This window comes from Stegostoma tigrinum, chromosome 12 (assembly GCF_030684315.1).
Source record: "Stegostoma tigrinum isolate sSteTig4 chromosome 12, sSteTig4.hap1, whole genome shotgun sequence".
In the NCBI taxonomy this organism is placed as follows: domain Eukaryota; kingdom Metazoa; phylum Chordata; class Chondrichthyes; order Orectolobiformes; family Stegostomatidae; genus Stegostoma; species Stegostoma tigrinum.
Window position 1 is genome coordinate 40163910 of NC_081365.1, and position 26170 is coordinate 40190079.

The 26170-nt window shown below is 39.9% G+C and overlaps 1 protein-coding gene across 1 annotated transcript in view; it reads left to right on the forward strand.

Annotated features, from left to right (window-relative positions):
* LOC125457294 (sodium/potassium-transporting ATPase subunit alpha) overlaps nucleotides 1-23867 on the forward strand; it is a 44268-nt gene extending 20401 nt beyond the window's left edge. The window contains exons 4-23 of the mRNA XM_048541316.1: nucleotides 4726-4929; nucleotides 5039-5152; nucleotides 5251-5385; nucleotides 5833-5950; nucleotides 7974-8242; nucleotides 8639-8837; nucleotides 9465-9574; nucleotides 10301-10435; nucleotides 11027-11219; nucleotides 11914-12089; nucleotides 13919-14055; nucleotides 14595-14745; nucleotides 17039-17207; nucleotides 17954-18108; nucleotides 18287-18410; nucleotides 20374-20519; nucleotides 21915-22045; nucleotides 22640-22741; nucleotides 22891-22982; nucleotides 23661-23867. Coding sequence (XP_048397273.1) covers nucleotides 4726-4929; nucleotides 5039-5152; nucleotides 5251-5385; nucleotides 5833-5950; nucleotides 7974-8242; nucleotides 8639-8837; nucleotides 9465-9574; nucleotides 10301-10435; nucleotides 11027-11219; nucleotides 11914-12089; nucleotides 13919-14055; nucleotides 14595-14745; nucleotides 17039-17207; nucleotides 17954-18108; nucleotides 18287-18410; nucleotides 20374-20519; nucleotides 21915-22045; nucleotides 22640-22741; nucleotides 22891-22982; nucleotides 23661-23689 — 2889 coding nt within the window. The 3' untranslated portion in view covers nucleotides 23690-23867. The remainder of the gene's footprint in view (nucleotides 1-4725; nucleotides 4930-5038; nucleotides 5153-5250; nucleotides 5386-5832; nucleotides 5951-7973; nucleotides 8243-8638; nucleotides 8838-9464; nucleotides 9575-10300; nucleotides 10436-11026; nucleotides 11220-11913; nucleotides 12090-13918; nucleotides 14056-14594; nucleotides 14746-17038; nucleotides 17208-17953; nucleotides 18109-18286; nucleotides 18411-20373; nucleotides 20520-21914; nucleotides 22046-22639; nucleotides 22742-22890; nucleotides 22983-23660) is intronic.
* The last annotated feature ends 2303 nt before the right edge of the window (nucleotides 23868-26170 follow it).

Genomic DNA, 26170 nt, shown 5'->3' on the forward strand with positions numbered 1-26170 from the left:
GTCCTGGTCAAAATTTTGTCATTGAGATGGCAGTGGGGCAGCACGGTGGCTCAGCGGTTAGCCAGGGATCTGGGTTCAATTCCATCCTCGGGTGACTGTGGGAGTTTGCACGTTCTCCTCATGTCTGCATGGGTTTCTGCTGGGTGCTCTGGTTTCCTCCCACAGTCTAAAGATATGCAGGTTAGGTGGATAGGCCATGCTCAATTGCCTGTAGTGTCTAGGGGTGTGTAACCTAGGTGGACTGGACATGGGAAATGCGGGGTTACAGAGAAAGGGTTACAAGGATGTGTCCGAGTGGGATGCTGTTCAGATGGGGTGTGACACTTGTTGGGCCGAGTGGCATGTTTCCACACTGTAGGGATTCTGTGATTCTAAGATCCCATCTTTCTTCTGAAGTCCAGTGAATACAGACCCAGCTAACTTAATCTCTCCTCACTGGACAAACCTGCCATCCCAGAAGTTAGTCTTATAAATCTTTGCAGTCTCTGTGGCAAGCTTACATGTTAATGGGTAAGGATCAAACCTGTGCAGAATACTACAGGCATGACCTCACCAGGGCCCTGTACAACTGCATTTAGATTTTCATGTTTCTGTATTTCAAACCTTTTTGCAACTCAAGCCAGCATACCGTTTGCCTCCCTAACCACTTGCTGCACCTGCACACTTGCTTTCAATGACCAGTGTATGAGGGCACCCACATCCCTTTGTACATAATAGTTCCCAATCTTATCATTTAATGCCCTGCCATTTTGTTTTACACAGTGAAGTGCACAATTTCACACTCAGCCACATTATACTCTATCTGCCATGTGTTTGCTCACTCACTCACTTTGTCTAGGTCCCTCTGAAGCCTCTTTATTTCCTACTCAGCACTTAAGTCCATTTAATTTTAGCCTAGTTCTGGTTTGTTATATTGTGGCTTTATGTTGGAGTCTCTCCAGAATCTAGGACACTTCTTTAATGTCAGAACAAATGCATTCCAGTTGTTTTCAAAGAAACCTTGCCAGATTCTACAGGCATTGAAGCTCTTCTTTTACCTTCCCCGAGTGACCACAGTGCAAACTTGAATACAGCAGACTTTATCTTAACCTTCTGAACTGGCACCCTTGGTAACCTGGCAAAATTATAGACCTCAAAAATCACAATCTGCCATGATGTCCAAGTGTTTATGCCGTAAATAGAGTCTAACTGTGTGTATACCCCTGCATTGCTTTTCCGTTACTTGCTGAGTTTTTAGAATGATTTTGGGAGGTGAGTTGATGTTTTTCCATTGATATTTTTTTGTTTTGAGGGATATTGATGACCTGAAGCTTTACTTCATCAGGGTCTCTTAGGTGTATGCGTACTGTTGGATTATCCAGCATATTTGATCAACCAGCACACTCCTGGCCCTGTAGGTGCTGGTTAATAAAAAGTCTGCTAACACTTTCAAGAGCCATCTCATTTGGAGAATGTCCTGTCCTTCATTTTCAGTTGTGTTCTTCTGTAGGGTTGGCATCTGGAGGGGGATCTGTTTTGTGCACCAGTCAAATATTGATAATGATCTATTATTCCATGCTGTATGACTATTTGATGTAATGAGAATATTCTGTTTTATTGTGAGTTTGAGAGAGATTTTGGTGCTGTAGTCCAGTTAGAGTATCAGTAATGTCACAGAAATTGTAGTTAGCAACGCCACTGGTTTGAAGTAGGCTTAGTATGATCTCATGATGGGTGTTACAGAATCCTTTGACTTTTAATATTGAGGTGGGCAGGTTAAGCCAGCCTAATTACAAAATAATGTTATCTAATTTCAAGAGCTGCTATTTGTCTCGCTAAACAGTAAGCTTTGTTGATTTAAGGAAAGCTGCCTATTTAATTCATTTTAGGCTATGATATGAGAATTCAGGAGTTCAAAGTCATTGTATCCTCTTCCCTGAAGAATCACATGAACATTAAAGTTTATGTCAGCAGTTTCAGCCATGAATAAGATCTTTTGGTCTGGTGATTTGGATTTCTGAAACTTGTATTACAGGTCATTTCCTGTTTGGTCCTGCAGACTTTTTTTTGCAGAAGAGTTGAAATGCTTGTAATACCTTCTGAGAACTCTAAAACGATTGACAATTTCAACAGATGGAGTCCCAGATGCCAGTCTTCTGTAAATTTGATTTATTTTGTGTGATATTAAGAAAGCATTGGATATTGAGCAGGCTACGGGCCCTGAAAACATTCCTGCAATTGTACTGACGACCTGTTCTCCTGAGCTAGCCTACACCCTTAGACAGCTGTGCAGTTCCAATATATCTACAGTACTGATCTCTACCTATTGCCATGGTATATCCTGCCCACAAAAATCAGGACACATCCAGCCTAGCCAACTCTATTGCCCTGTCAGTCAACTCTGAATCAACAACAGAAGGGTTTATTGACAGCACTTAAGTGACACTTGCAAAGGACAAATATACTGATTCTCAGTTTGATTGAATTTTGACTAATTACAGCCTTAGCTCAGTCATGGACAAAAGAGTAACTGCCCTTCACATCAAGGCTGCATTTGACTGAGCATGACATCAAGGACCCTTTCCAAATCTGGAGTCATCGGAAGTTGTTAAAACCTCCCTATTGATTGAAACCATGTCAAGCAGAAAGATGTTTTGGACGGCAATCATCTCACTCCCAGGGCATCACCGCAAAGTTCCAAGGTAGCGTTTTGGCCTGATCTCCTTCATCTGCTTCAATGAGGGCATGCCACCTCCATAAGGTCAGAATAGGGAATATTTGCTGACCATGCAATGTTCAGCACCATTCGTGACAACGCCAATGCTGAAGTAATCCGTGTAGCAAGACCTGGATAATATCCAGGCTTGGACTAAAAAGTGGAAGATAACATTCGGTGCACAAATGCCAGGCAGTGCCCATCTCCAAGAATCCAACCGTTGCCCCTTGATATTCTGTAACGTTACTATCACTGAATTCCCTACTGCTAGCATTGTGGGGAGGGAATGTCCATTGACTTAAAACTAAACTGGGCCAGGCAAATAAAAACACTGGCTGCAAAAACGAGTCAGAATCTTAAAAATTCTGTGATGCAGAACTCACCACCTGCCTCCCCAGTCCCTGCACACAAGGCACAAGTCAGAAATGTAATGGAATGTTTGTAGTTTGCCTGGATGGGCATCACTACAACAGAATTCAAGAAGCTCGACGTACAAAACAAAGCAGCCCTCTTGGCACTGCATCCACTATCTTCAACATTCACCCTCTTCTTCATCTAGTCATAGTGACAGCAGAAAACACTCTGTAAGATGCAGTGCAGTAACTCACCAGAACTCCTTTTGATGGCACTTTTCATACCTGCAATTTCTATGAGATAGAAGGATGAGCAACAGGTATATCTAATTACAGCCAACTTTAAGTTTTCTTCTAAGGCATAACGTCCTGACTTGGAGCTATATTATCATTCCTTCACCCACATTATTGCCACATCTTGGAGCTGCCTGTCTAGAAGCACAGGGGGTGTCCTTACAGTCCATGGGCACTTCAATTCAAGAAAGCAGCTCACTGCCACTTGCACCTGAAAGAACTGTGGATACTTTAAATCAGAAATAGAAATGGCTGGAAAAGCTCAGCAGGTATGACAACATTTCTGAAGAAAATCAGTGTCAACATTTTGGGTCTGGTTACCCTTCCTCATAACTTCTAACTTCACAGATGCTGCCAGACCTGCAGGGCTCTAACAGCAATTTGTTTTTGTTTCAATGTTTGAGAGTTTGTTGATATGGCATCTTAATAGATCACTTTGTAATGTATTGTCAGTTGTTTTATAATCACTGATATTTATTGGGACTTCAAAAGATGTCTAATTAAACTTCACCATAATTTTACTTATTGTTCAGTCACTGTCTGCCATGTGAGAATGTTGTATTTTGTAATTTAACAATTGATTAGTTTCCTCGAGATAGCAAGACAAATCTTGCAGGTTAAACAATGCTAGTTAGATAAAACAGGGACCAATTAACTGTTATGACACTTGAGAATCTGGTTGAGTAGATTTTACAGTCTTCCCAATAGAAGTGACCTCTCTTCAGAATATCATTTTAGCTTTTTATTGAAAATAATTATTTCTGCAGCAAATATTTGATTATAGGTCTCAGACTCAGTAATGTTCTACAAAGGGTTAACTAACCAAAGATGCTTGGAGCTAACTAGGGATCACTTTGGTGAGTTTGCTAGAAAGGAGGAGAAAGAGCAACTCTTTCTGAATATTTTGTGTCCTGATAAGTTTTGTCCAAATAATATGAAATTACTGTTTTCTACTGGGCTAAATTGTTCCAGGAGCATGGAGTAAATATAACACCAATGGCAAATATGATTGACCAGTAGGATCTCAAATTTAATCCCCAATCATTATTGCCAAAAATTATGAAGTAGTATCACAATGTTCCTAGTTAAAGGGAGAAATTAGCCAAGCTAATTTCTATTGTTATCCTGTGATTGGTATTCCAAGTATCTCCTTGATGAGGCTTAAGAATCAGGACTGACCGAAATTCTAGGGGTTAACTGACAGTGAACTGGCACTGCTTGAATCCGTCTGTCTGTGAAGAATAAACAGTTGAGCATCAGAAGGCATCTGGTACCTTTGGAACTCAGGTTGTACCATTGGAGGAGAGAAAGTGTTCAAAAATTGAAGTTTAAAAGTATGAAAGAAGGCTGTCTCTTTGGTGCTGATGGTATTTATCTTTTCAGGGTCTCACCAATAATCGTGCCAAAGAGATTCTTCTTCGTGATGGTCCAAATGCACTAACACCTCCGCCCACTACTCCTGAGTGGGTAAAGTTCTGTCGGCAGCTTTTTGGTGGCTTTTCAATCCTTCTGTGGATTGGTGCAATACTTTGCTTTCTGGCATATAGCATTCAAGCTGCAATGGAGGATGAGCCAGCAAATGATAATGTGAGTAAAACACTTTTCCTGACCTGTAGTTGAGATTATGCTCTGAATATTATGTTGCCAACTTAGTTTTGTTATATTTCTCTCATGTGTATCCCGTGATTTTTTGCAGTTATACTTGGGAGTTGTATTGTCTACCGTGGTCATAATAACTGGCTGTTTCTCATATTACCAAGAGGCGAAGAGTTCAAAAATTATGGACTCGTTCAAGAACATGGTGCCCCAGGTGGGTTGTACCTAAGATCCAATGAAACCAAGGTTATTGATATGAAAAGTGTGTATTGTTATAAAACTGCAGTCACATTTTGATTCTCTTTACCCCAGCAAGCCCTGGTTATCCGAGAAGGCGAGAAGATGACTATCAATGCTGAGCATGTAGTTGCTGGAGATCTAGTGGAAGTAAAAGGTGGTGACAGGATCCCTGCAGACTTGCGAATCATCTCAGCTCATGGTTGCAAGGTTTGTATGCCTATTGCGACAGGATAATCTCCTTGCCTTATCACCTGGTCCTTATTACCATAATTATATTAATGAACTAAGTCTGTTTACGGAAGCTTTTGAGTTTGACCTGGGCTGTTCTTTAAATGAAAGGGTGTATGATTGGAATAAACTCCAAGCTAACCAAATTCAAAACAATCTCTAGGCCAGGCTTCATTTTACAATAAATTAGAGGCCAATATATGCAGCCTGTATTTAACTGCTTTCTGATTAACATGGTAACATTATTAAGCAGCAGTAATTATTCCTAGATAGCAGGTTCAGTTATGTGCTGCTGATAGAGTTCTAGGTTTTCCTTGAAAAAAGCAGAGGATATAAATGTAGCCTTGAAGTAAACTTGGTATTGCAGTTGTACAAAGTCATTATGATCCTACCCAAAAATAAATGCATTTTTATGTTTTCATATAGGTGGACAATTCATCGTTGACTGGAGAATCTGAGCCTCAGACGCGATCCCCTGATTGTACCAGTGAAAATCCCCTGGAGACACGAAACATTGCCTTTTTCTCCACCAACTGTGTTGAAGGTATGAGGAAGTTTCATTTGTTAGTATTGAGAGTGTTAAAGCAATGAAAATCAAACTTGGCTTAGCACTAGCCCTCCTGTTTTGATGTAGAAAATTGTGGGTTTCAGCTATACTGAGACCTAAGCATATAATCAGACTGCTGTAATGCTATACAAAGGAGTTTGTTTTTGTTTGTGGCTTTTGGGTCATCAGCAATTATTGTCCAGAGGGCAGTTCAGAGTCGACTACACTTTGTGTGTCTGAATCCTGTGTAAATCAGATCAAGTAAGGATGCAGATTTTCTTACTTAGAACATTAATGAACCTGATGTTTAATTAATGTCATTCAACTGTTCCTAAATGTTGCCATTATACTAGCTTTATATTCCAGTTCTTTTAATTGAATTCAAGTTCACCCATCAGACTTGGGATTTTAACTCGTGTGTTCAGAATATTAGAAGATAATAAAATGTGAGGCTGGATGAACACAGCAGGCCAAGCAGCATCTCAGGAGCACAAAAGCTGACGTTTCGGGCCTAGACCCTTCATCAGAGAGGGGGATGGGGGGAGGGAACTGGAATAAATAGGGAGAGAGGGGGAGGCGGACCGAAGATGGAGAGCAAAGAAGATAGGTGGAGAGGGTGTAGGTGGGGAGGTAGGGAGGGGATAGGTCAGTCCAGGGAAGACGGACAGGTCAAGGAGGTGGGATGAGGTTAGTAGGTAGCTGGGGGTGCGGCTGGGGGTGAGAGGAAGAACCGGTTAGGGAGGCAGAGACAGGTTGGACTGGTTTTGGGATGCAGTGGGTGGGGGGGAAGAGCTGGGCTGGTTGTGTGGTGCAGTGGGGGGAGGGGATGAACTGGGCTGGTTTAGGGATGCATTGGGGGAAGGGGAGATTTTGAAACTGGTGAAGTCCACATTGATACCATATGGCTGCAGGGTTCCCAGGCGGAATATGAGTTGCTGTTCCTGCAACCTTCGGGTGGCATCATTGTGGCAGTGCAGGAGGCCCATGATGGACATGTCATCAAGAGAATGGGAGGGGGAGTGGAAATGGTTTGCGACTGGGAGGTGCAGTTGTTTGTTGCGAACTGAGCGGAGGTGTTCTGCAAAGCGGTCCCCAAGCCTCCGCTTGGTTTCCCCAATGTAGAGAAAGCCGCACCGGGTACAGTGGATGCAGTATACCACATTGGCAGATGTGCAGGTGAACCTCTGCTTAATGTGGAATGTCATCTTGGGGCCTGGGATGGGGGTGAGGGAGGAGGTGTGGGGACAAGTGTAGCATTTCCTGCGGTTGCAGGGGAAGGTGCCGGGTGTGGTGGGGTTGGAGGGCAGTGTGGAGCGAACAAGGGAGTCACGGAGAGAGTGGTCTCTCCGGAAAGCAGACAGGGGTGGGGATGGAAAAATGTCTTGGGTGGTGGGGTCGGATTGTAAATGGCGGAAGTGTCGGAGGATAATGCGTTGTATCCGGAGGTTGGTAGGGTGGTGTGTGAGAACGAGGGGGATCCTCTTGGGGCGGTTGTGGCGGGGGCGGGGTGTGAGGGATGTGTCGCGGGAAATGCGGGAGACGCGGTCAAGGGCGTTCTCAATCACCGTGGGGGGGAAGTTGCGGTCCTTAAAGAACTTGGACATCTGGGATGTGCGGGAGTGGAATGTCTTATCGTGGGAGCAGATGCGGCGGAGGCGGAGGAATTGGGAATAGGGGATGGAGTTAACCTGGATTCCAGTCCAGTGACCTTACAACTATGCCACCAACCATTTAGTACTAATTCTGTTTTGGTAGATCACTGAAGATGGGCACAGAAACTCCATGGCATTTCTTAGATCATGGAATTCTCGGTCTCCTGGCCACTTTTTATCCGTCAACCAGTTTCATTAAAAAATGTAATTTTTCACTGCTGCTCATGATGGGCAGTCCAATAGAGATTTAATTACACAAGCATTTAATTGAACTTTGAGCACCTCAAGCTTCTCTTGGACTTGACAGGTACCATGCAAACCAATTTCATCTTCATAAAATAGTGATGTTAGGCTCCTTGTTTGCATAGGTACTGCTCGAGGTATTGCCATCAATACTGGTGACCGCACTGTCATGGGTAGGATTGCAACTCTAGCATCTGGGCTGGAGGTGGGACGAACGCCAATCGCTATTGAGATCGAACATTTCATCCACATCATCACTGGAGTAGCTGTCTTCCTTGGTGTGACCTTCTTTATCCTCTCCCTCATCCTTGGATACACCTGGCTTGAAGCAGTCATCTTCTTGATTGGAATCATTGTTGCGAACGTGCCAGAGGGCTTGCTTGCTACTGTCACGGTATGAAATAGTCTTGCATGCTGTGGGGTCATTTTTAGGTTCACGTAGGATGGAATCTATCGGAGCGGGTTTTCTATCTGTTGTAGAACTAAGCCAGCATTTGTCTCAGTAATTACAAAGTGTTTTTGGAAGAAATAGAAAGAAAAAGATTTGGGAGGCCAGGCAAGTTAGGCATAAAGTCCTTTCTCTTCTGAAATGAATAAAAAGTCTTGTAGTTTTATTTCTTTTGCTAAAAGCCCACCAGTATTTTAAGTTAAAGGAATACAAGGGACATTTGGCATTTTTCAGGACAGCAGGTGACTATTGACATAATTTCACTTGTGGGCACATCAGGAAATATATCATGACACAGGCAGTCTGTCAAATTTACTCATAATATCAATTATGTCCCTTCAGGTGTGTCTAACTCTGACTGCTAAACGTATGGCACGGAAAAACTGCTTGGTTAAGAATCTTGAAGCTGTGGAGACCCTAGGGTCGACTTCCACTATCTGCTCTGACAAGACTGGAACACTAACGCAGAATCGAATGACAGTGGCTCACATGTGGTTTGATAACCAGATCCACGAAGCTGATACTACTGAAAACCAGTCGGGTTAGGAGGATAGTTTTTCTGGTCTTTCAAATCTCAGATTTTACTGGCTACATCCCTTTTGAAGTGGGGGTTCTGATGAGTTGTGGGCTTCCTTGTTAAATCTCCACAAGATAGGTTTGTTCAGATACCTATTGATAGGAAATTGGCATTATTTCCAGTAATTGTCAGTGGCTTTGAGTCCTATCAAATGCTTCCTGTTGTTTAAGTGAATTCTTGGCAGCTTCCAAATTTTGCAATGGGGACTGAATTATGCAGAATTAGCAGTCAATTTACGAAAGAACGACCGTTTGGTCAAAATGAGCAATCTGACACACTGGCATGCAAAGATTATGTAATGCGTGGGAAACTTGCAGACTTCCAGCATTCAGTAAAGCTGAGTTCAATACCCTTCTTTGTTCAGGCTTTTCTCCACCAACTGGATAAGCATGTGAACTAACTGCACAAACCACCCTAGTGACTACCTCATTTTGGCTTGTTCCTTAAAAGACTCACATCAAAGCAAAGCACATGTACTTTAAAGTTTAAAAGTTGCATAAGCTAAAGTGACACAAACCTTTTTTAATTTGAAATTGTAAGTCAAAGTCTGGAATCACCAAGACATAACTACCTATGCCTGTCTTTTTATAGGTGCTGCTTTTGATAAGTCTTCACCCACTTGGTCTGCACTGTCCCGTGTTGCTGCTTTGTGCAACCGTGCTGTTTTCCATGCAGGACAAGAAAATGTACCAATCTTGAAGGTGAATTTAATTGAGACATGAATTCCAATAGTTTTACAGTGTGCCCTCAACAGTGGAAATACCATGGTTGCAGCAAAGCTCAGCTTAAAATTTCAAGTAAAGGTGATGGTTAAATATCTAGCATAAATAATGGTACATATTTCAAAGAGGATCTTAGTTTACTTGGTTACTTTTAAACTGTTCTGACCATTAACGTTAGTATTTGATGCATCTTTAAAACAAAAAGCTTTCAGAACATCGTACCAAACGCATTCGTCTTATTTCATTCGGACTTTTAAGCTGCATTTGCAGTATTGTTTGGTAGCACCTGTAGACTAGTCTCTTTTAAACTGTTCATTCTCAACAGCAGACTTGCAGACTGTCAGTCAGTGCTGCACTATTGCAATAAGAATCAGTTTTTGCAGCATAAACACCACTTTGAAAATTAAGGGTATAAAGCCATATTAGGCTTTACATTTTATACTAGATTGTTTGTTCGTGGTGTAATGTTGCACATGTTTGCCTTTTATGTAATTGGGTAATAAATTTGTGGAGGTTGATAGTCAAATTGTCAGAACTCCTGCAAAATCATTTTAATGTGCAGCCACCCTTCAGTTTGAATGATGAGAATGGCTTGAAAGAAAGCTTTTGAGTGCTGCATTGGTGGTTTTGTTTTTGCCTCTTGAGTGCAGGTATTGGGTCTGTGGTGTTAAATCAGCTGTAATAATTGTTTCTATTTTCATGTAGCGAAGTGTTGCTGGAGATGCTTCTGAATCTGCTCTTCTGAAGTGTATCGAACTGTGCTGTGGATCGGTTCAACAAATGAGAGACCAAAATCCGAAGATTGTGGAAATTCCATTCAACTCCACCAATAAATATCAGGTAACAAGAAAATTCGGCAGGTTTGAGAACCAGCTTTGGGGAGGCCCAGAAACCAGACAAATTCTAATTGGAGGGGAGCCAATCAAAGTTTGTAGTAGTTGCTGATATTTGAGGTAACAAGAATGAATACTAAAGATCATCGTTCCAGCAGTACCAAATAGTGTATGGTGGTGGATGACAGCTTATCCTACCCAGAGTTACCTCCAGTGCAAATAAAGTATCAGAATTCAAGTAAAGGCAACTTTTATATGTTGCTGGGCTATCCTGTTCTTTTTATATAAATAATTGAGATGACACAGTGAGTAAAAAATATGATCAGTTTTCTTTTAAACCCAATAATATTATAATGTTTCCATAATTGGCTTGAGGCTAGTTGTCAGTTGTGTATATGAATAAAGGGGGAAGAGCCACATTCCATTTTAATTTATTCTTTGGTCTGTCTTCCTGTTCCAAAATCTTAAGCATTTAATTGTATGATATGATTACATACATCTCATAATCTGGTTCTTGTGATTTTCCTTAATGTGATTTTAACAATGCATTTTAGAAATGTTCTTGACTCTTCCTAAGTTTCAGTAACTTTTCCTTCAGCTATCTATCCATAAAAACGAAAAATCCAGTGAAAGCTGCTACCTATTGGTGATGAAGGGAGCACCCGAACGCATACTGGACCGTTGCTCCACCATCCTTCTAAATGGTGAAGAACAGCCATTGAATGAGGAAATGAAAGAGGCATTTCAGAATGCTTACTTGGAACTTGGTGGCTTGGGAGAACGTGTGCTGGGTATGGAACAAGGCTTGGGTCTGGGAGGGTTTAGAAATGCTGGGATTAATGGCACAAATACAGTGAGCATTTAAACGCTAAACTGCAGCCGTATGCTGAATATAAAGCAGAATAATTAATGTTCTTGAAACGGTAACTGGCTGTCTTTAATGTTTACTTGGTTAAGGCATTTTGTAACAAACTACACCAACACAGTTGCAGATTTAATTCCTAGTCTGTGCTGTTAACTGGTCAGTGATAAGATTGGGTTTGTCACAGTTGACTTCAAAAATCAGCCACAATTTGCAGAAAATTGATGCCATTTCAAAACCTCTGTTTTTTAAAAGATAAAATCTTCTAACTCAAAACATGTATTCGATTTTTTTTAGACGTCGGTGAATATTGTGCATTTTTATGGATTTTTGAAATATCACAAATTGTCAGCAGTTATGCACTGGGATCTTCTACTCACTGTAGATTAACACAAGAATACCGAAATTGAAAGTATAAAGGACCTAACTGCCAATAGGAGAAACTTTAGTTCTATCTAAAATGGATTGCAAACCATCTCTCAGCACACTTTTGATGCTCTCTACCAGTTCTTCTAAATAAGATTGTCTTTAGCGAAGTACAAGTTAAGTTGTACTTGTAGATATTAGCTTATACAAATAATCAAGTGCAATTTTCCCTGCTGAACCTTCCAACACTCTTCTAGGGTTCTGCCATTTAGCACTGCCTGATGAAACATATACAGAAGGATATGCATTTGATGCAGATGAGCCCAATTTCCCTCTGACTGACCTCTGCTTCGTTGGACTCATGTCGATGATTGATCCTCCTCGTGCTGCTGTACCAGATGCTGTTGGTAAATGCAGAAGTGCTGGGATCAAGGTAAAGATGAATGATCTGAGATGCAAGGTGGTTGAAACTAATTTAAAGTAATTTTATAAAACTTCATAAAATGCAAATGAATTTTTAAGACCTCTGACCCAATGCAGAGGTTTAAAAAAAAATCTTGAGAAATTAATCTGACTGAAATTCTGTGTATCCCATTGGCCAGTATCTCAGATTTTTTGTGATGATCGCCACAGTTTCACTCCCTTTTGAATATTTGCATTTACTGCACAAGCTGGTAACTTGTTCCTGAGGTCAAAAAATGAAAAACTGCCGTTAATCTGTTTCGATGTTTGCATAATCTTTACGTGTCCCCTGTTTTCCTGTATTTACTTAAATTAAGAATGACATTCCTTGGCCTGGGCTGAACTTTTGTTCATTTAACAATCTTTATATTTCCCTAACATTTAAACATGTTTTAACAAGGTAAACCCAACTCCAATCACAAAAATTTCAGGGGTGTAATACTTTGACCGCTCGTGTGAAAAGCCAGATAGATAAACAGTATTGTATAAAAGGCCAAAGAAAGGAAAATGAGGCTTTTTGCTTTATCTTGGCTCACCTGATAGTCCATTTACCACAGACTCTGTTTTGGTAATGTACGTTGAGCCAATAATGTTCTATAACATTCAGATTCATGTTTGTCTGTAAACTTTAGTTCTGAACCCAGCAGTTATATCCATGGTTGACATTACCCCACCCAGCAGGCATAATGTTATTACATTTAGCTATATTAAACAACATGGGTAGTGTTGTCGAACAGAGGGACCTAGAGGTGCAGGTACATAATTCTTGAAAGTTTGCGTCACACGTAGACAAGATAGTTGTAAAGGTGTTTGGCACATTTGCCTTCATTGCTAATCCTTTTAGTTTAACAGTTGGGAAGTTATGTTGAGGTTGTACAGGACGTTGGTGAGGCCTCACCTGGAATGTTGTACCCAGTTCTGGTTGTCCAATTATAAGAAGGATATATGACCAAGCTGAAGAACAGGAGAGATTTACCAGGATGTGGCCAGGTATGGAAGGTTTGAGTTATATGGATAGGCTGGGACACTCTTTTCACTGGAGTGTAGGAGGTTGAGAGGTGACCTGATAGAAATTTATAAAATAATGAGGTGTAGATAGAATTAATGGTAGTTGTTTTTCCCATAAGATGGGGAATTTCAAGACTAGGACCCATTTTTAAGTTGAAAGGAGAGAAATTTTTAAAAAGACATACGCAAATTTTTTTGCACCGCGTGGTTCATGTGTAGAATGAACTTCATCAGGAAGTGGTGAATGTGGTACAATTACAACATTTAAAAGACATTTGGATATTTGTGTGGATATATGAATAAGAAATGTTCGGAGCAGACAGGCAGGTCGAGCTAGTTTAGTTTAGGATTGTTTGGCATGAACTAAAGGGTTTGTTTCCATGCTGTAGGATTCTGACTCTATAACATATCAGACAGGTGCTCATTTTCAACAATACTGAAATCTAATTTGAATTATTTCTTCAGATCATTGAGCTAGTAGCAGTTCCATATTACTATCCAAATTATTACGAGCAAAGATTGAAGAATGAGTTCAAATTCCAAAGACTGCAGGATACTATTGGTGACTACTCTGCACAGAGCCACCACCATTGATAACCACTTACAAGAATACAATTGTTTCGTTAAGTCCTTCAGTCCCCCACAACTTATCTTTTAAAGTAGTCTGCCAGTAGCCTGGCACCATATCAAAATGTCTTGATATTTCTGTAAATTGGTATAATTATCTCTAAGCAAGAATGTGGGGCAGGGTTTTCTGAGATTTTCTTTTCTGGTCATATTTGTAATTTATAGGTTATCATGGTAACTGGGGATCATCCAATCACAGCTAAGGCTATTGCTAAAGGTGTGGGTATCATCTCTGAAGGAAATGAGACCGTTGAAGACATTGCTGCTAGACTGAACATTCCCAGTAGTCAGGTTAATCCCAGGTAAGCAGAATGTGGAATCCCCTTTTGTGCTTCTGTTTCTGTGGCAGTTCGTAATACTTCGCTCTCACCTTTACTGAAATTAACTGAGAACTAGATGGATTTGGGACCTAGATTATTGAGGTTCTTTTTAATGAGAGCCACTGATGGAGATCATTCCCAGCGTTTTTCATTCAAGTCATTATCACTCCTCCAATGACTTACCAAATAAAGGTGCAGTAACTGGTCCTGACAGATTATAAATTTTGATTCCTGACACCTGCTGTGAGTTAGCTGACTTCTGGATAGTGGCACTAAAGAAAAGGCTGGGTCCTTTCTCCAGCTGGATTTTAAAAAATTGAGCAGGAATGCTTGCAATTGCTGTTCTGTAATCCTCTTCTGAGAGAACGTTGAGTGAGTTAAAGATCAGTCTCATCTGTGACTCTTTCAATGGTTCAGCGGCCCAGTAATTGCGAAGTATATTCAAATATGAATGATAATCACTAATTATTTCTGTAAGTATTGCAGTCTTTCTGAGGCTCACCTTGCACTTTGTGTTACAGGGATGCCAAAGCTTGTGTTGTTCATGGTTCAGAACTGAAAGATTTAACCTCAGAACAGTTGGATGAAATCTTGCATCATCACACAGAGATTGTCTTTGCTCGAACCTCTCCCCAGCAGAAACTGATTATCGTGGAAGGCTGTCAGCGACAGGTAGGAAACAGTTACACTTGTAAACATGATGCAGATGCCTTCCCATTCTTCAAATACCCTGTATGAGATACTATGTTGCAATTAAGGAGTCTGAATAAGCGGTTTGCATTTAAATTATGCTTGCATTTTGAGCACGTTTTTGCACAGTGCACAACTTACTCGGCAAATAAATCTAAATTTTAAGTGTTGAATCCCAGATCTTGTGCTTGATCACGACAGAGCTTCTGCCTGTGGCGTAAATGAGCCTCCCATTTTGAGGCATTTTCCAATCTGGATCATTTTATATTATATCAATGGGATTCTCAATGTTTACTGAAGAGTGAGTCCTGTAAAGGCCTAAGAATGGCTCGTATAAGCTGCATTGTGCTCAGTCAGCAGCTTCTAAGATTAAAACTTGAGTTATTATTTAAATTAATTATCTATGTAGGTTTTATTACACACATTTGCTTGTTGTTTTTGTTTAAAAAAACAAGTACTCATCCTTCACCTAACCTTGTCCAGCACTGCATGTGAACCAAATGCCCCCTTTATCTAGTGTTGCTCCACAAAATGTGACAAAATACATCAAAAATTCTCTTTCCCTGAAAATTATCCAATTGTTTGATCTGTGCTGCACAGCAAAGTAATTTTCTACCAGGGTTTTTGAGATTTTCTTGACTGCTACATTTTGTTTTTTTTGGGAGATACATTTTGGTTTTCAGAGTCCGATCTTCAAATTTAAGTTAGACTCTGAATTGTTCATCAACTAGGGGTTTGCAAACTTGCTGTACAGTTCCATTAAAGGATATTAAAGAAATGAGAAACTTTGGTCGGCACACAGCCAAGGATCTAACAACCATGAAAGAATTTAGCTTCATTCATCCCGCGCCTGCAAAATCCTCAGTGTTATCGTCCTCCAGTGGCTGATGATAAAGCAAGCCTTGGGCCTGGAAGATTGGGCTGTTCTGGAACAACTGGGTCTTTTCAGCCCATTAAAAGAATTTTAAAAGTGGAATCAACCATGGCCAATTGAAACATGTATACAGATATTTTTCAGGCAAAAACATCTAAAAAAGGATATGCACAATATTTTTCTCCCTCTATCCCAGATGTCAGTCAGCTCTGGAATTACAGCTTATTGGACAATTTTAAAAAGAGGAAGCAAGATATTTGAGGGAATTTTTATTTCATTTTTGTTCAGTTATTTTCCAGCAGTCATTCACGACATTGAAAACCTAGCTCAGGAAGAGGGTTTCAGAAGAACAAAGATTTCCTTTTAAAAGGAGTTGATGAAAATTGTACTCATTAATAAATAACACAAGCTACAAATGTTAAAGTGAGCAGTGTGACCTGTTGACCACACCCCTTCTGTCATTTGTCTTGCCTCTTCAATTCTCCCTCTCCTCTTCTACTACTTTTCTCTGCTACCTCCGTAGCATTGCGTCTGTCTTAGTGATACAGTCAGAATTAACGTCACTTCCACTGGATTGGCTATGACCTTGACCTCCGTCTCCTTTCTCTCCCATTACCTTTATTCACCTCCTCCAATTATAGGTTCTCTCCCACAAGGACTGCTTCTCTAATCATAGGGGATAGCAAGAACTACACATGCTAGAGTCAGAGACAACACAGTATGGAGCTGGAGGAACACAGAGCAGGCCAGACAGCAACATTTCTGAAGAAGGGTCCCAACCCAAAACATCAACTTTTCTACTCCTCTGATGCTGCCTGGCCTGCTGTATTCCTCCAGCTCCATGCCGTGTTGTCTGTAATCGTAGATTCTGTCTATGGAGACGAGCCACAAAATTGACAAGAGGGCAAAACTGTAACTGGGGGATCCACAGCAGCCTCCATGAGTTGCTTACAAATAACAATGCATCAGACAAGACCTTTAGTTTATATAGGACCTTTCACTACAGAATTTATCAAGTGAATTAAGTACTTTTGAACTGTAGTCATTCATTATGATGATGCAGGAAATGTCATGCAGTACAAATGGCATATTGGTGACTAGATGCTTTGTTCCTGTACAGTTCATTGGGAGAAACATTGGCCTGGATGGTTCTTCAGAATCGTGCCATGGGATCTTGTACATGTACTTGAGAATAAGCAGGACCTTAGTTTAGCACCTTGCCCAAAGAAAGATACCTATGACAGCACAGCACCCGCTCAGTATTGTAGCGAAGAGCTTCCTTGGTTTTTTAGTTCCAATCCTGTCTTGGTGTGGGACTTGAACTTAAAACCTTGCAGCTCAAGGGAACTGAATTGAGCCAAAGCTGATGGTTTGATAATGTTTTGATTTAATATCTTGCAGGGTGCCATTGTAGCTGTGACAGGTGATGGAGTGAATGACTCTCCTGCCCTGAAGAAGGCTGACATTGGTGTTGCAATGGGTATTGCTGGTTCTGATGTGTCCAAACAAGCTGCTGACATGATTCTGCTAGATGATAACTTTGCTTCGATTGTCACTGGTGTAGAAGAAGGTGAGCGTAATGTTTTGAATTGATAGAAACATCTGTCTTTGGGCTATCTAAATTTCTAACCAAAATGGAAAGTGCTAGAATTATAGAGCATATCAGTCAGTATTTCAAAAGGACTATTTAGTTACAGCAATTTCAATTTTCTGTACAGATTTGCACCGATACCTATTACCACGTGCTGCTATTTGTCCTACTTGAATAGAAAACTGTTGAATGGAAAGTTTAAGTTACCCCATCAGAACTCAAGCTGCAGTTGGCTATTGAAAATATTTCACGCTTCAGGTTCAGTTAGCAGGTTGCAGCTCCTCTATATCCAGTAATCCTGAAAAAGCATGTATGTAGTGATTTAACCAGGATAACATTGATTCAGCTGTGATGCTTCAGTAACCTCTTGACATTCTGCTGTCCAGCCTGACATTTTGAATAGTTTCCAGCATAATATATCATGAGTTAAGGATAAGAATAGAGGGTTGGAAGAGAAAGAAATGAGACCTTTGTTTTAATAGGACAATGGATGTTCTAGGCATATTTCTTAAATATTTAAGTTTTAGAACATTCTGTCACAGTTGCACCTTGAGCTGAATAATACCCATGCCTTTTAATTAAGAATAAGAATTAATATCCCATCTTGCTGAGATGTCTCATGTCTCATTTTTGTTATTTTGCAAGAATGCAAGGTATGGAGCTCAGTTTGTGCAGTGGTGTTTTATTTAATTGTTTCTAAAAATTGTGATCTGATCTCTTTGCAGGTCGCCTGATTTTTGATAATCTAAAAAAATCCATTGCTTACACGTTAACCAGCAATATCCCTGAAATCACACCGTTTCTGGTTTTCATTATTGCAAATGTCCCACTACCACTCGGAACTGTTACAATCCTCTGCATCGACCTGGGCACTGACATGGTGAGTTTTATTCAGTCCCCCTTGTATTTACTTTATGGAGGTGAATATTTAAGCTTCCATAATGTACTGGTACTTGCTGCTTCACCCAATGGATGTCCTCACCTCAGGCTATTTATCCTACATGTTACCCAGTAACAGGTGGATGACCCATTAACTATTTCTGTGCTGTCGGTTGCAGGTTCCTGCCATCTCACTTGCTTATGAACAGGCTGAAAGTGACATAATGAAGAGACAACCACGCAATCCCAAGACTGACAAACTGGTGAATGAGCGATTGATTAGTATGGCGTATGGACAGATTGGTGTGTGATAGTTTTTGTTTGACTATTCTAATTTTTCTATTTCCACCATTTTTGAAAAGTATGCAAGTACTGTTCACAGGATTTAAACTTTTGAATTTTGAACTTTCCATGTTGAAAGTAGTAGTAAAATTCAAAGCTCCATTCAGTGCAAAAATGCCTAGATGAATGACTGTTTCCCACTACAGTCTGGGATGAATCCAAACTGGTCTACAGTAGTGCTTTATTTGGCTTAAATGTCCCCAGGCTTTGGGGTTTAAGCCAAAGTGTTTATTCTTGGACTGTTGCTCAGTGAGCCTATGAATGACTGTCACATGAAGACTGGATTGAGCTCCTGCATTGAAATATGCTGCTTTTGCAGAATATCAAGTGGCTGTTTTGACAACGTACTAGGGTGGTGTGCAATATGCCATGAATGCAAGTTGTAGTTGCATTTAAATGCATCTCCTTATTCTCAACCTACTGAGGGCCAGCACACTCGGGTGGAATGGGAGCAATACATTGCAACGTCAGTAAAATGGCACCTGAAACTAAACAGCAAAATGATTGGAGTAAGTGATTTAAGATTAGACTAGAATCACTCTTTCAATTTGCTTTTTTTGACTTATTTATGCAAAATTGTGTTGCTTAGCCAACATTTTCTATTCACTAGCACTCTGTTCATGTCAAATAATTTCCCCAAGTATGATTGACATGAATTTAATTGGTTTTGAGTCATTGCTTTATATTTGAATATTGCTTCACCAGAAAGTTTTATGTTAGCATTTGATGGGTACTAACTGGCTCATTGTAGGGAGTTCCATAATCTTTCCGGTAGTTCTAGCTAAACAGTTATATTTACTGTGTTAACTGTTTTAAAACAAAAAAAGCCCATTTCTCTAAAATGGAACTGATACAAGGAGTGAAATTGGAAGTCTTCCAAGTCCCTGAAATGCCTTCTGTCAAATATTGCTCAAGTGAGATGTGCCAAACTCAATTCATAGAATCATATAGCACAGAAACAGACCCTTCAGTCCAACTCGTTCATGCCAACCAAGTTTCCCAAATTAAACTAGTCTCAGCTGCCTGCATTTGGCCTATATCTCTCTAAACCGGTCCTATTCATGCCAGTGTAACTGTGTAGGTGTGTCTTCAGAATGTGAAAATCTGAGGTCCCAGTGTGAACCCTTTGGGAATATTGGTCACGTCCTGATAACCTAGGCACGTGCCCTTAATCCTAACTCTTTCCTGTTTATTACCTTTCAATCAATTTTCAGCTCATGCTGCCTGATTGTCTCCATTTGTCTGCTTTTTTGTGCTCAAATCTTGTATGGAACTATCACATGCTGTCACTATGGTATATATGTATGGATTTAATATACTGTTAGTATTCCCCTATAACATGATGATCTTCAATTTTAAAAAAAGCAGCTAGATTATTCAAATTTACTTGCTTATCACAAATCTACAGGGACTGATCAACTTACTCATTGGAACGATTCTAATTCAATTTCTTCCATTGATTTGTTTTTATTTTCACTGCAGGGATTTTGTCTCTTCTACTATGAAGATAAAATACTGATTAACAAGCTGCCTTTTTCCTAATGTCAATTATAGCATCACTTCCCACTTGTCTTTTATAAATGAATATTTTCTGTCGTCATTGACAGATTTAGTCTTTGTCTGTCTAAGTTTGTTCCATATTTTTTTCAATTGTTAACCTTGCTTTGCTACTTTTTATATCTCGTTTTTATGCAACAATCTCTGCCTCTTAGCTTGAGACTGTGTGTACCTCAGTTGACTGTTTTGTATAATTACACAAATCTTTATTTTTCTTCATTCTGTACAGTGTTTTCACTGCCTACAAAACTGTATTTAATGTTTCTTGTCAGACTTTCAAAATTTCCTTCATCTGTGCTATCTAGTAGGTTTTTTATGAGCAAATGTAAAGGCAAGAATTAAAACAGTAGTGTAATTGTTCCCCCAGGAATGCTCCAGGCATTGGGTGGTTTTTTCACATATTTTGTGATCCTGGCTGAGAATGGATTTCTACCAGTTGATCTAATAGGAACGCGTGTGAGATGGGATAACCGGTGGATCAGTGATATAGAAGACAGTTATGGTCAACAGTGGGTATGTACAAATCTCCTCACTGCTATGTCTTTGTGATAACCAAAGCCTAGTCCCCAGTAATGTAGTTAGTTTAGACTTTGGGGATGCACAATCCCTCTGGTAACTAATGATTAGAGTAGCTGAGCCCATTGTCAGAATTCACACTTAACTGGCAGGCAGCTTCAAGCATTTTCTAGAGCAACTTTATTAATAGAAACAATCATCCTACTTTATGTTGGAGCTCGACGTATCATATATAATCTTTTATGGGCTTTGGACCTAATCTACAAAATTAAACTCTTTGAATCAGTCTAAGCAGAGACTCACACAGGGTCTGGTTTTACGTTTGTATTTGTGTAATCCTGCTAATAAAACTTAATTCTCCAAAAGGCAATGGGGTTGGGATTGCTGATAATTTCATTTTTGATTCCTCTTTCTAAGATGGAGGAGTTGTTCAGTAAACACTTCGTAGAATCACAAGTCTTACGACATGGAAGAAGTCTATTTTACCCATTGTGTGCACGCTGGCTCTTCAAATGGCAGCATCAATGCTTAATGCCAATCTCATACTTGCCCCATACTATTGACTATTATTACATTTCTGATAATCATCTAATGCCCTCTGCCTCAATGGAACCTGACTGCATCACATTTCCAGGTAGTGTATTCAATACCATAACTACTGGCTGAATGAAGAGATTTTTTTCCCAATCGCCCTTGCTTCTAACCCTAACCATTGCAAATCACTTTAAATGTGCTGCCACTTTATTCCTTTTACAAGTGAGTAGTTTCTCCCCATCTACTGCAGCCAGCTGGCCATGATTTTGAAGACCTCTGTCAGATTTCTACTTAACCACTTTCTTTCAAATTAGAACAGTCCCAATTTCTTTGATCTGTCCTTATAACTGAAGTTTTTCATCCCTCAAACCATTCTAATAAATCACTTCAGCACCCCTTCCAATGCATTCCTATAATGTGGCACCCAGAATAGTGTGCAGCACTTCAGCAGAAGCCTAATAAGTGTCTTATACGTAATAATGGATCGTGAATGACTAGCTGCTTGTTGGAGGATCCATTTGACATTGAATTATCAAGGTCTTCCTATAAATTTAGAGGTTTATGAATGGAGATAAAAGGAAGAGCTACAGTTTGCTTCAGAAGAGAAGCAAGATTATGGAGACATGGGTGGAGTCTATCATCTGCCTTCACTTGTCAGAGCTGGGGTATTACACTCACTGATTAATGAAAACTTCTGTCACTGCGTTGGAGTTCATTCTACAATATGCTTCCATTGAAATAAAAAGGACACCTTACAATCTTATTACACTACTTTTATACATCAAGTTTGAGCTTTCTGAAAAACTCTGAGCATATTTATAACTTAACTCCTTCTACAATATTTCTACTCTTTTTCAGACTTACCAACAGCGGAAAATTGTGGAGTTCACGTGCCACACTTCATTTTTTGTCAGCATTGTGATTGTACAGTGGGCTGACTTAATAATCTGTAAGACCAGAAGGAACTCCATCTTCCAGCAGGGAATGAAGTAAATATTTCAAAACAATCTTCAGGAGAGGGGTTGACTGTCAATAGCATAATATGTAGTAATCATAGTTGGCTCTCTGACTAAAGAATTGCAAAATTAAAGCTTCTCTTTCTATTTTATTCTAATAGTATGTAAGTGCAATTGTTACTGGGTTAAATTTGGATTAGAGTAGTTACATATGATACAGTAATCTAGTTATTTTTCAGGTGAATGTGTTGTGCAGCAATACTTTATTGTAAAACAACCCATATCAATATTGGATCTCAACCAAATTTTTGACCTGTATTGCTATATTTTAAATGCCACCTTCAGCTGGACTTGGGAAGAATTGAAATCTTCCAAATTTTCTGCAGTTGAAGTGTTGAAGAGGAAGTACTATAGAATAATGTCATGTATGGTGCCACTGACCTGATAACCTAATGGTGCCTAAACTCAAGTGGATGATGAGTCATTCAGCTTGCTGCTCTCGAGTTGCCAGCACCCGCAAAACTGCCCCCATATGAGTAGTTGTGCCAGGAGTGCAAATTGTAGAGGTATTTTGAGTGACTACTGTTTTTCTGTTGCACTGCCTCAACGACATATTCTTTTTCACAGGAACAAAATTCTCATCTTTGGTTTGTTTGAGGAGACAGCACTTGCTGCTTTCCTTTCATACTGCCCTGGCACTGATGTTGCGCTCAGGATGTACCCACTCAAGTAAGAATCCTCATTTTGTTTTTTGTTTCCTGCAATAGTGATTGCTTTTAGTTCCAAGTTTCAAGCACCTTTTTGTGTTCAGATTTTCTTACTGGAACTTTCTCTTGGTTAACATTCTTCTTGTTAATCCTTAATTTACTTCCTTTTAGACCAAACTGGTGGTTCTGTGCCTTTCCATACAGTCTTATCATATTTCTTTATGATGAAATGCGAAGATTCATCATCCGTCGGAACCCTGGAGGTAATCTAAAACTGTTTGTGACAGTGTGTCTTAATAATGTTTAGTGTAAATTTGTAAATAATCATTTAAGGTTCACGTGCAGTCTTTAACTTCAAAGCCTAATGTTCCTGACAGACTTTGCTGTGATTTATTTCTGTATTTACCCTGGTAGTCCAGACTGCATCATGTTGCTTATCTCAATTCTTGACATTTGAAATAGTTGAGGATTTTGTGGATTTATATTCCTGCTACCCCCATTGTGGTTTGGGACATGTTTACCTAATGTACCTGTTCTGATATTGATCTGAGCCAGTTATTAGTTAGCTTCCCTGGTCTGCTAGTGTTAACAGATGCAAGAGAAAATCACATGAGCTAGGGTTCCAACTCTCGTCTGTTAAAGCATGCTTATAAACACAAATGTGATATTGGGCGAGGGTATGATATGCTCTGCTGTGAAATTACACTGTACTTAAATTATTACTGCCTTGGTTTAGGTGTGAAAAGCAGCCATTGAGGGTTGGGGTGCTACTTGAGTTGTACTTGTGACTGTAGGACCTTAAACTGTTCCTTTAGGGGAGGAAGGGAAAATAATGCTGGGAACAATGATAAGTTTTCAAAACTGAGATGAAGTTGCATAATTATTGTGGATTACTTCAGTTTGCCATGTACTTCACGCTGATTTTTGTTCTTTTGTTCTAGGTTGGGTGGAACAGGAAACATATTACTAGAAGAACAAATGCTAGTAAATTTCATCAGTTTGTTTGTCTGCCTTAACTATTAAACATTTACTAAAGTGCTAATTGTGGTGAATGGAGATGGACTGTTTTGTAAGAAACAAAACTGAAAATGTCAGTGGTTTTATATAAACTTTTTACAAGTATAATTTAAATAAATTGGATTATGTCAGTGTTGTGTCTACTCTCTTTTTTTTGTATTTTACTTAATTGCACAACCATTTAATATACACCAAATGCAACGGGTAATAAAACTATTTTAAATTACTTGCCTTAATTTCATTACTTTCAAGTATTGTTATTCAATTTTATCTGGAAACCATAGATACTTTATGTATCTTTAGATGGAACAGGAGTTTTTCTACAAAAAGGTATTGCATGCTATGAATACTGTTTGGATTTCATTGGATTTTAGAATGCCAAATACATTATAAGACACAGGTTTTAGCCTGCACACAATTGATTTTTCCTTGGGGATCATCCTGGTACTTTACTGGATTTTAGTTTTGGTAGAAAATTGACAAATTCTATCCAAAGAATGTTATGTCTTTGGAGAGAGAAAGAAAGTAAAAGAATGCATTATAATTTGGTTGTTACAAAATGTATATGGACAGATGGACCTTGGAGTGCACATGTTTCCTCAAATGATCAAGAAGCGTTGATTTCAAATGTTTGTAAGGATGTTTTCAGAAATCACTATCTGAGAGTGCTAGGGTTAGGAAAACTCACCATGATTTAGAAGTACGTGTCGTGTACACTTGTGATTCTGTAACCCACAAGAGTGGAAAGTGGGTTTAGGTTAGGTTTTTCTGGCCAGTAAAGGTCAAGACAGACCAAATGAATACTTTCTGTACCATATATCTGTGATTGTTTCTGACAGGAAAGGTGCTGTGTTGAAAAAGATAATATTTTGACCAGTTCCACATTGGATGGAATGCTATATTTCTGTTTGGAAATGTACTGACCCTAATAGCATATAGACTAATAGATTATATTGCCTGCAGTCTTTGGACCTCCACAAATGTTCAATTGACAGCTACTTTTGAAACCCACCAAACTTTCAAAAATATGAAATCACCATCCATGGAGACCTAACTCTAGAATGGATTAATTTTTATCCAACCTTAGCTTTAGGGAGGTGGTCACACCGCAGGTTCAGACAGATGGGTGACTGCCAGGAGAGAGAGTCAGATGGTGCAGGAGTCTCCTGTGGCTGTTTCCCCCCTCAGACAGATATACCGTTTTGGATACTGTTGGGGGTGATAGCCTCTCAGAAGATAGTACAAGCAGCAGCCAGGCCTAAGGCATTACAACTGGTTCTGCTGTAGAGTAGGTTGCGGCAAAGTCCAGGCAAGTGATAGGTGACTTAACAGTCTGGCGCAGACAGACGTGAACAAGACTGTAGGATGGTGTATTGCCTCCCTGATGCCAGGGTCCTGAATGTCTGAGCAGATACAGGACATCCTGAAGTGGGTGGGAAAACAGATAGAAGCCTTTGTCCATGTTGGTACAATAGACATAGGAAGGAGGAAGAGGTCCTGCAAGGACAATTCTAGAAACTTAAAAAGTATGACTACAAGGGTAGTAATCTCAGGATTACTACCTGTGCCAATGGGCTAGTGAGGCTAGGAAACAGACAGTACAGTTGAACGCATGACTACAGAGCTGGTGTAAGAGGGGAGGGCTTTAGAGAAATTGGTGGGTGGAGGTGGTGTGGGAACAACAACAGACTAAGTGCAGGGACTGGGGATAAAAGAGAAAGATGCATCACTGAGTAACAACAAGCAGAGGGAAGTCATGGGGCTCAGTGGGTTAGACTGTGTTTACTTTGATGTAAGAAGTGTAACAGGTAAGACAGATGAACTAGGAGCATGGATTACTGCATGGAATTGTGTAATTGTCATTACAGAAGCATGGTTAAAGGAGGGACAGGAGTGGCAGTTTAACATTCCAGGATAACGCTGTTTAGCAGGGACAGATGGGTAAACAAAAGGTGTGGGCGAAGTTGCATTGCTGATTACGAATCACATCACAGCTCTGAGGGAGGATACATCAGTGAGATCTTGCACTGAGGCATCATGGTTGGAGCTCAGAATTAGGAAGGGTGAAATCACAATTTTGGGAGTGTTTCTTTGTAGACCTCCCAACAAATCGTGGGAGACAGAAGACCATATATATAGTCAGATACTGGAAAGGTTTGAAATAAAGGGTAGTAGTGGTGAGTGACTTCAACTTTCCTTTTATTGACTGGTACTCCCTTAGCGACAGAATGGAGGGCAGGTTGTTGACTTGCTCACTGAGCTGGCTTGTTTATATTCAGACATTTCGTCGCCGTGCTAAGTAACATCAGTAAGGCCTCCAGTGAAGCAATGTTCTTCTCAGCTTGGAATTTATGCTGTCTGCTCTGTTATGGTGAGTTATTTCTGGTTCTGTTCTGTATGGGTTTGTATATGGTGTCCAATTCTATGTTTGTTG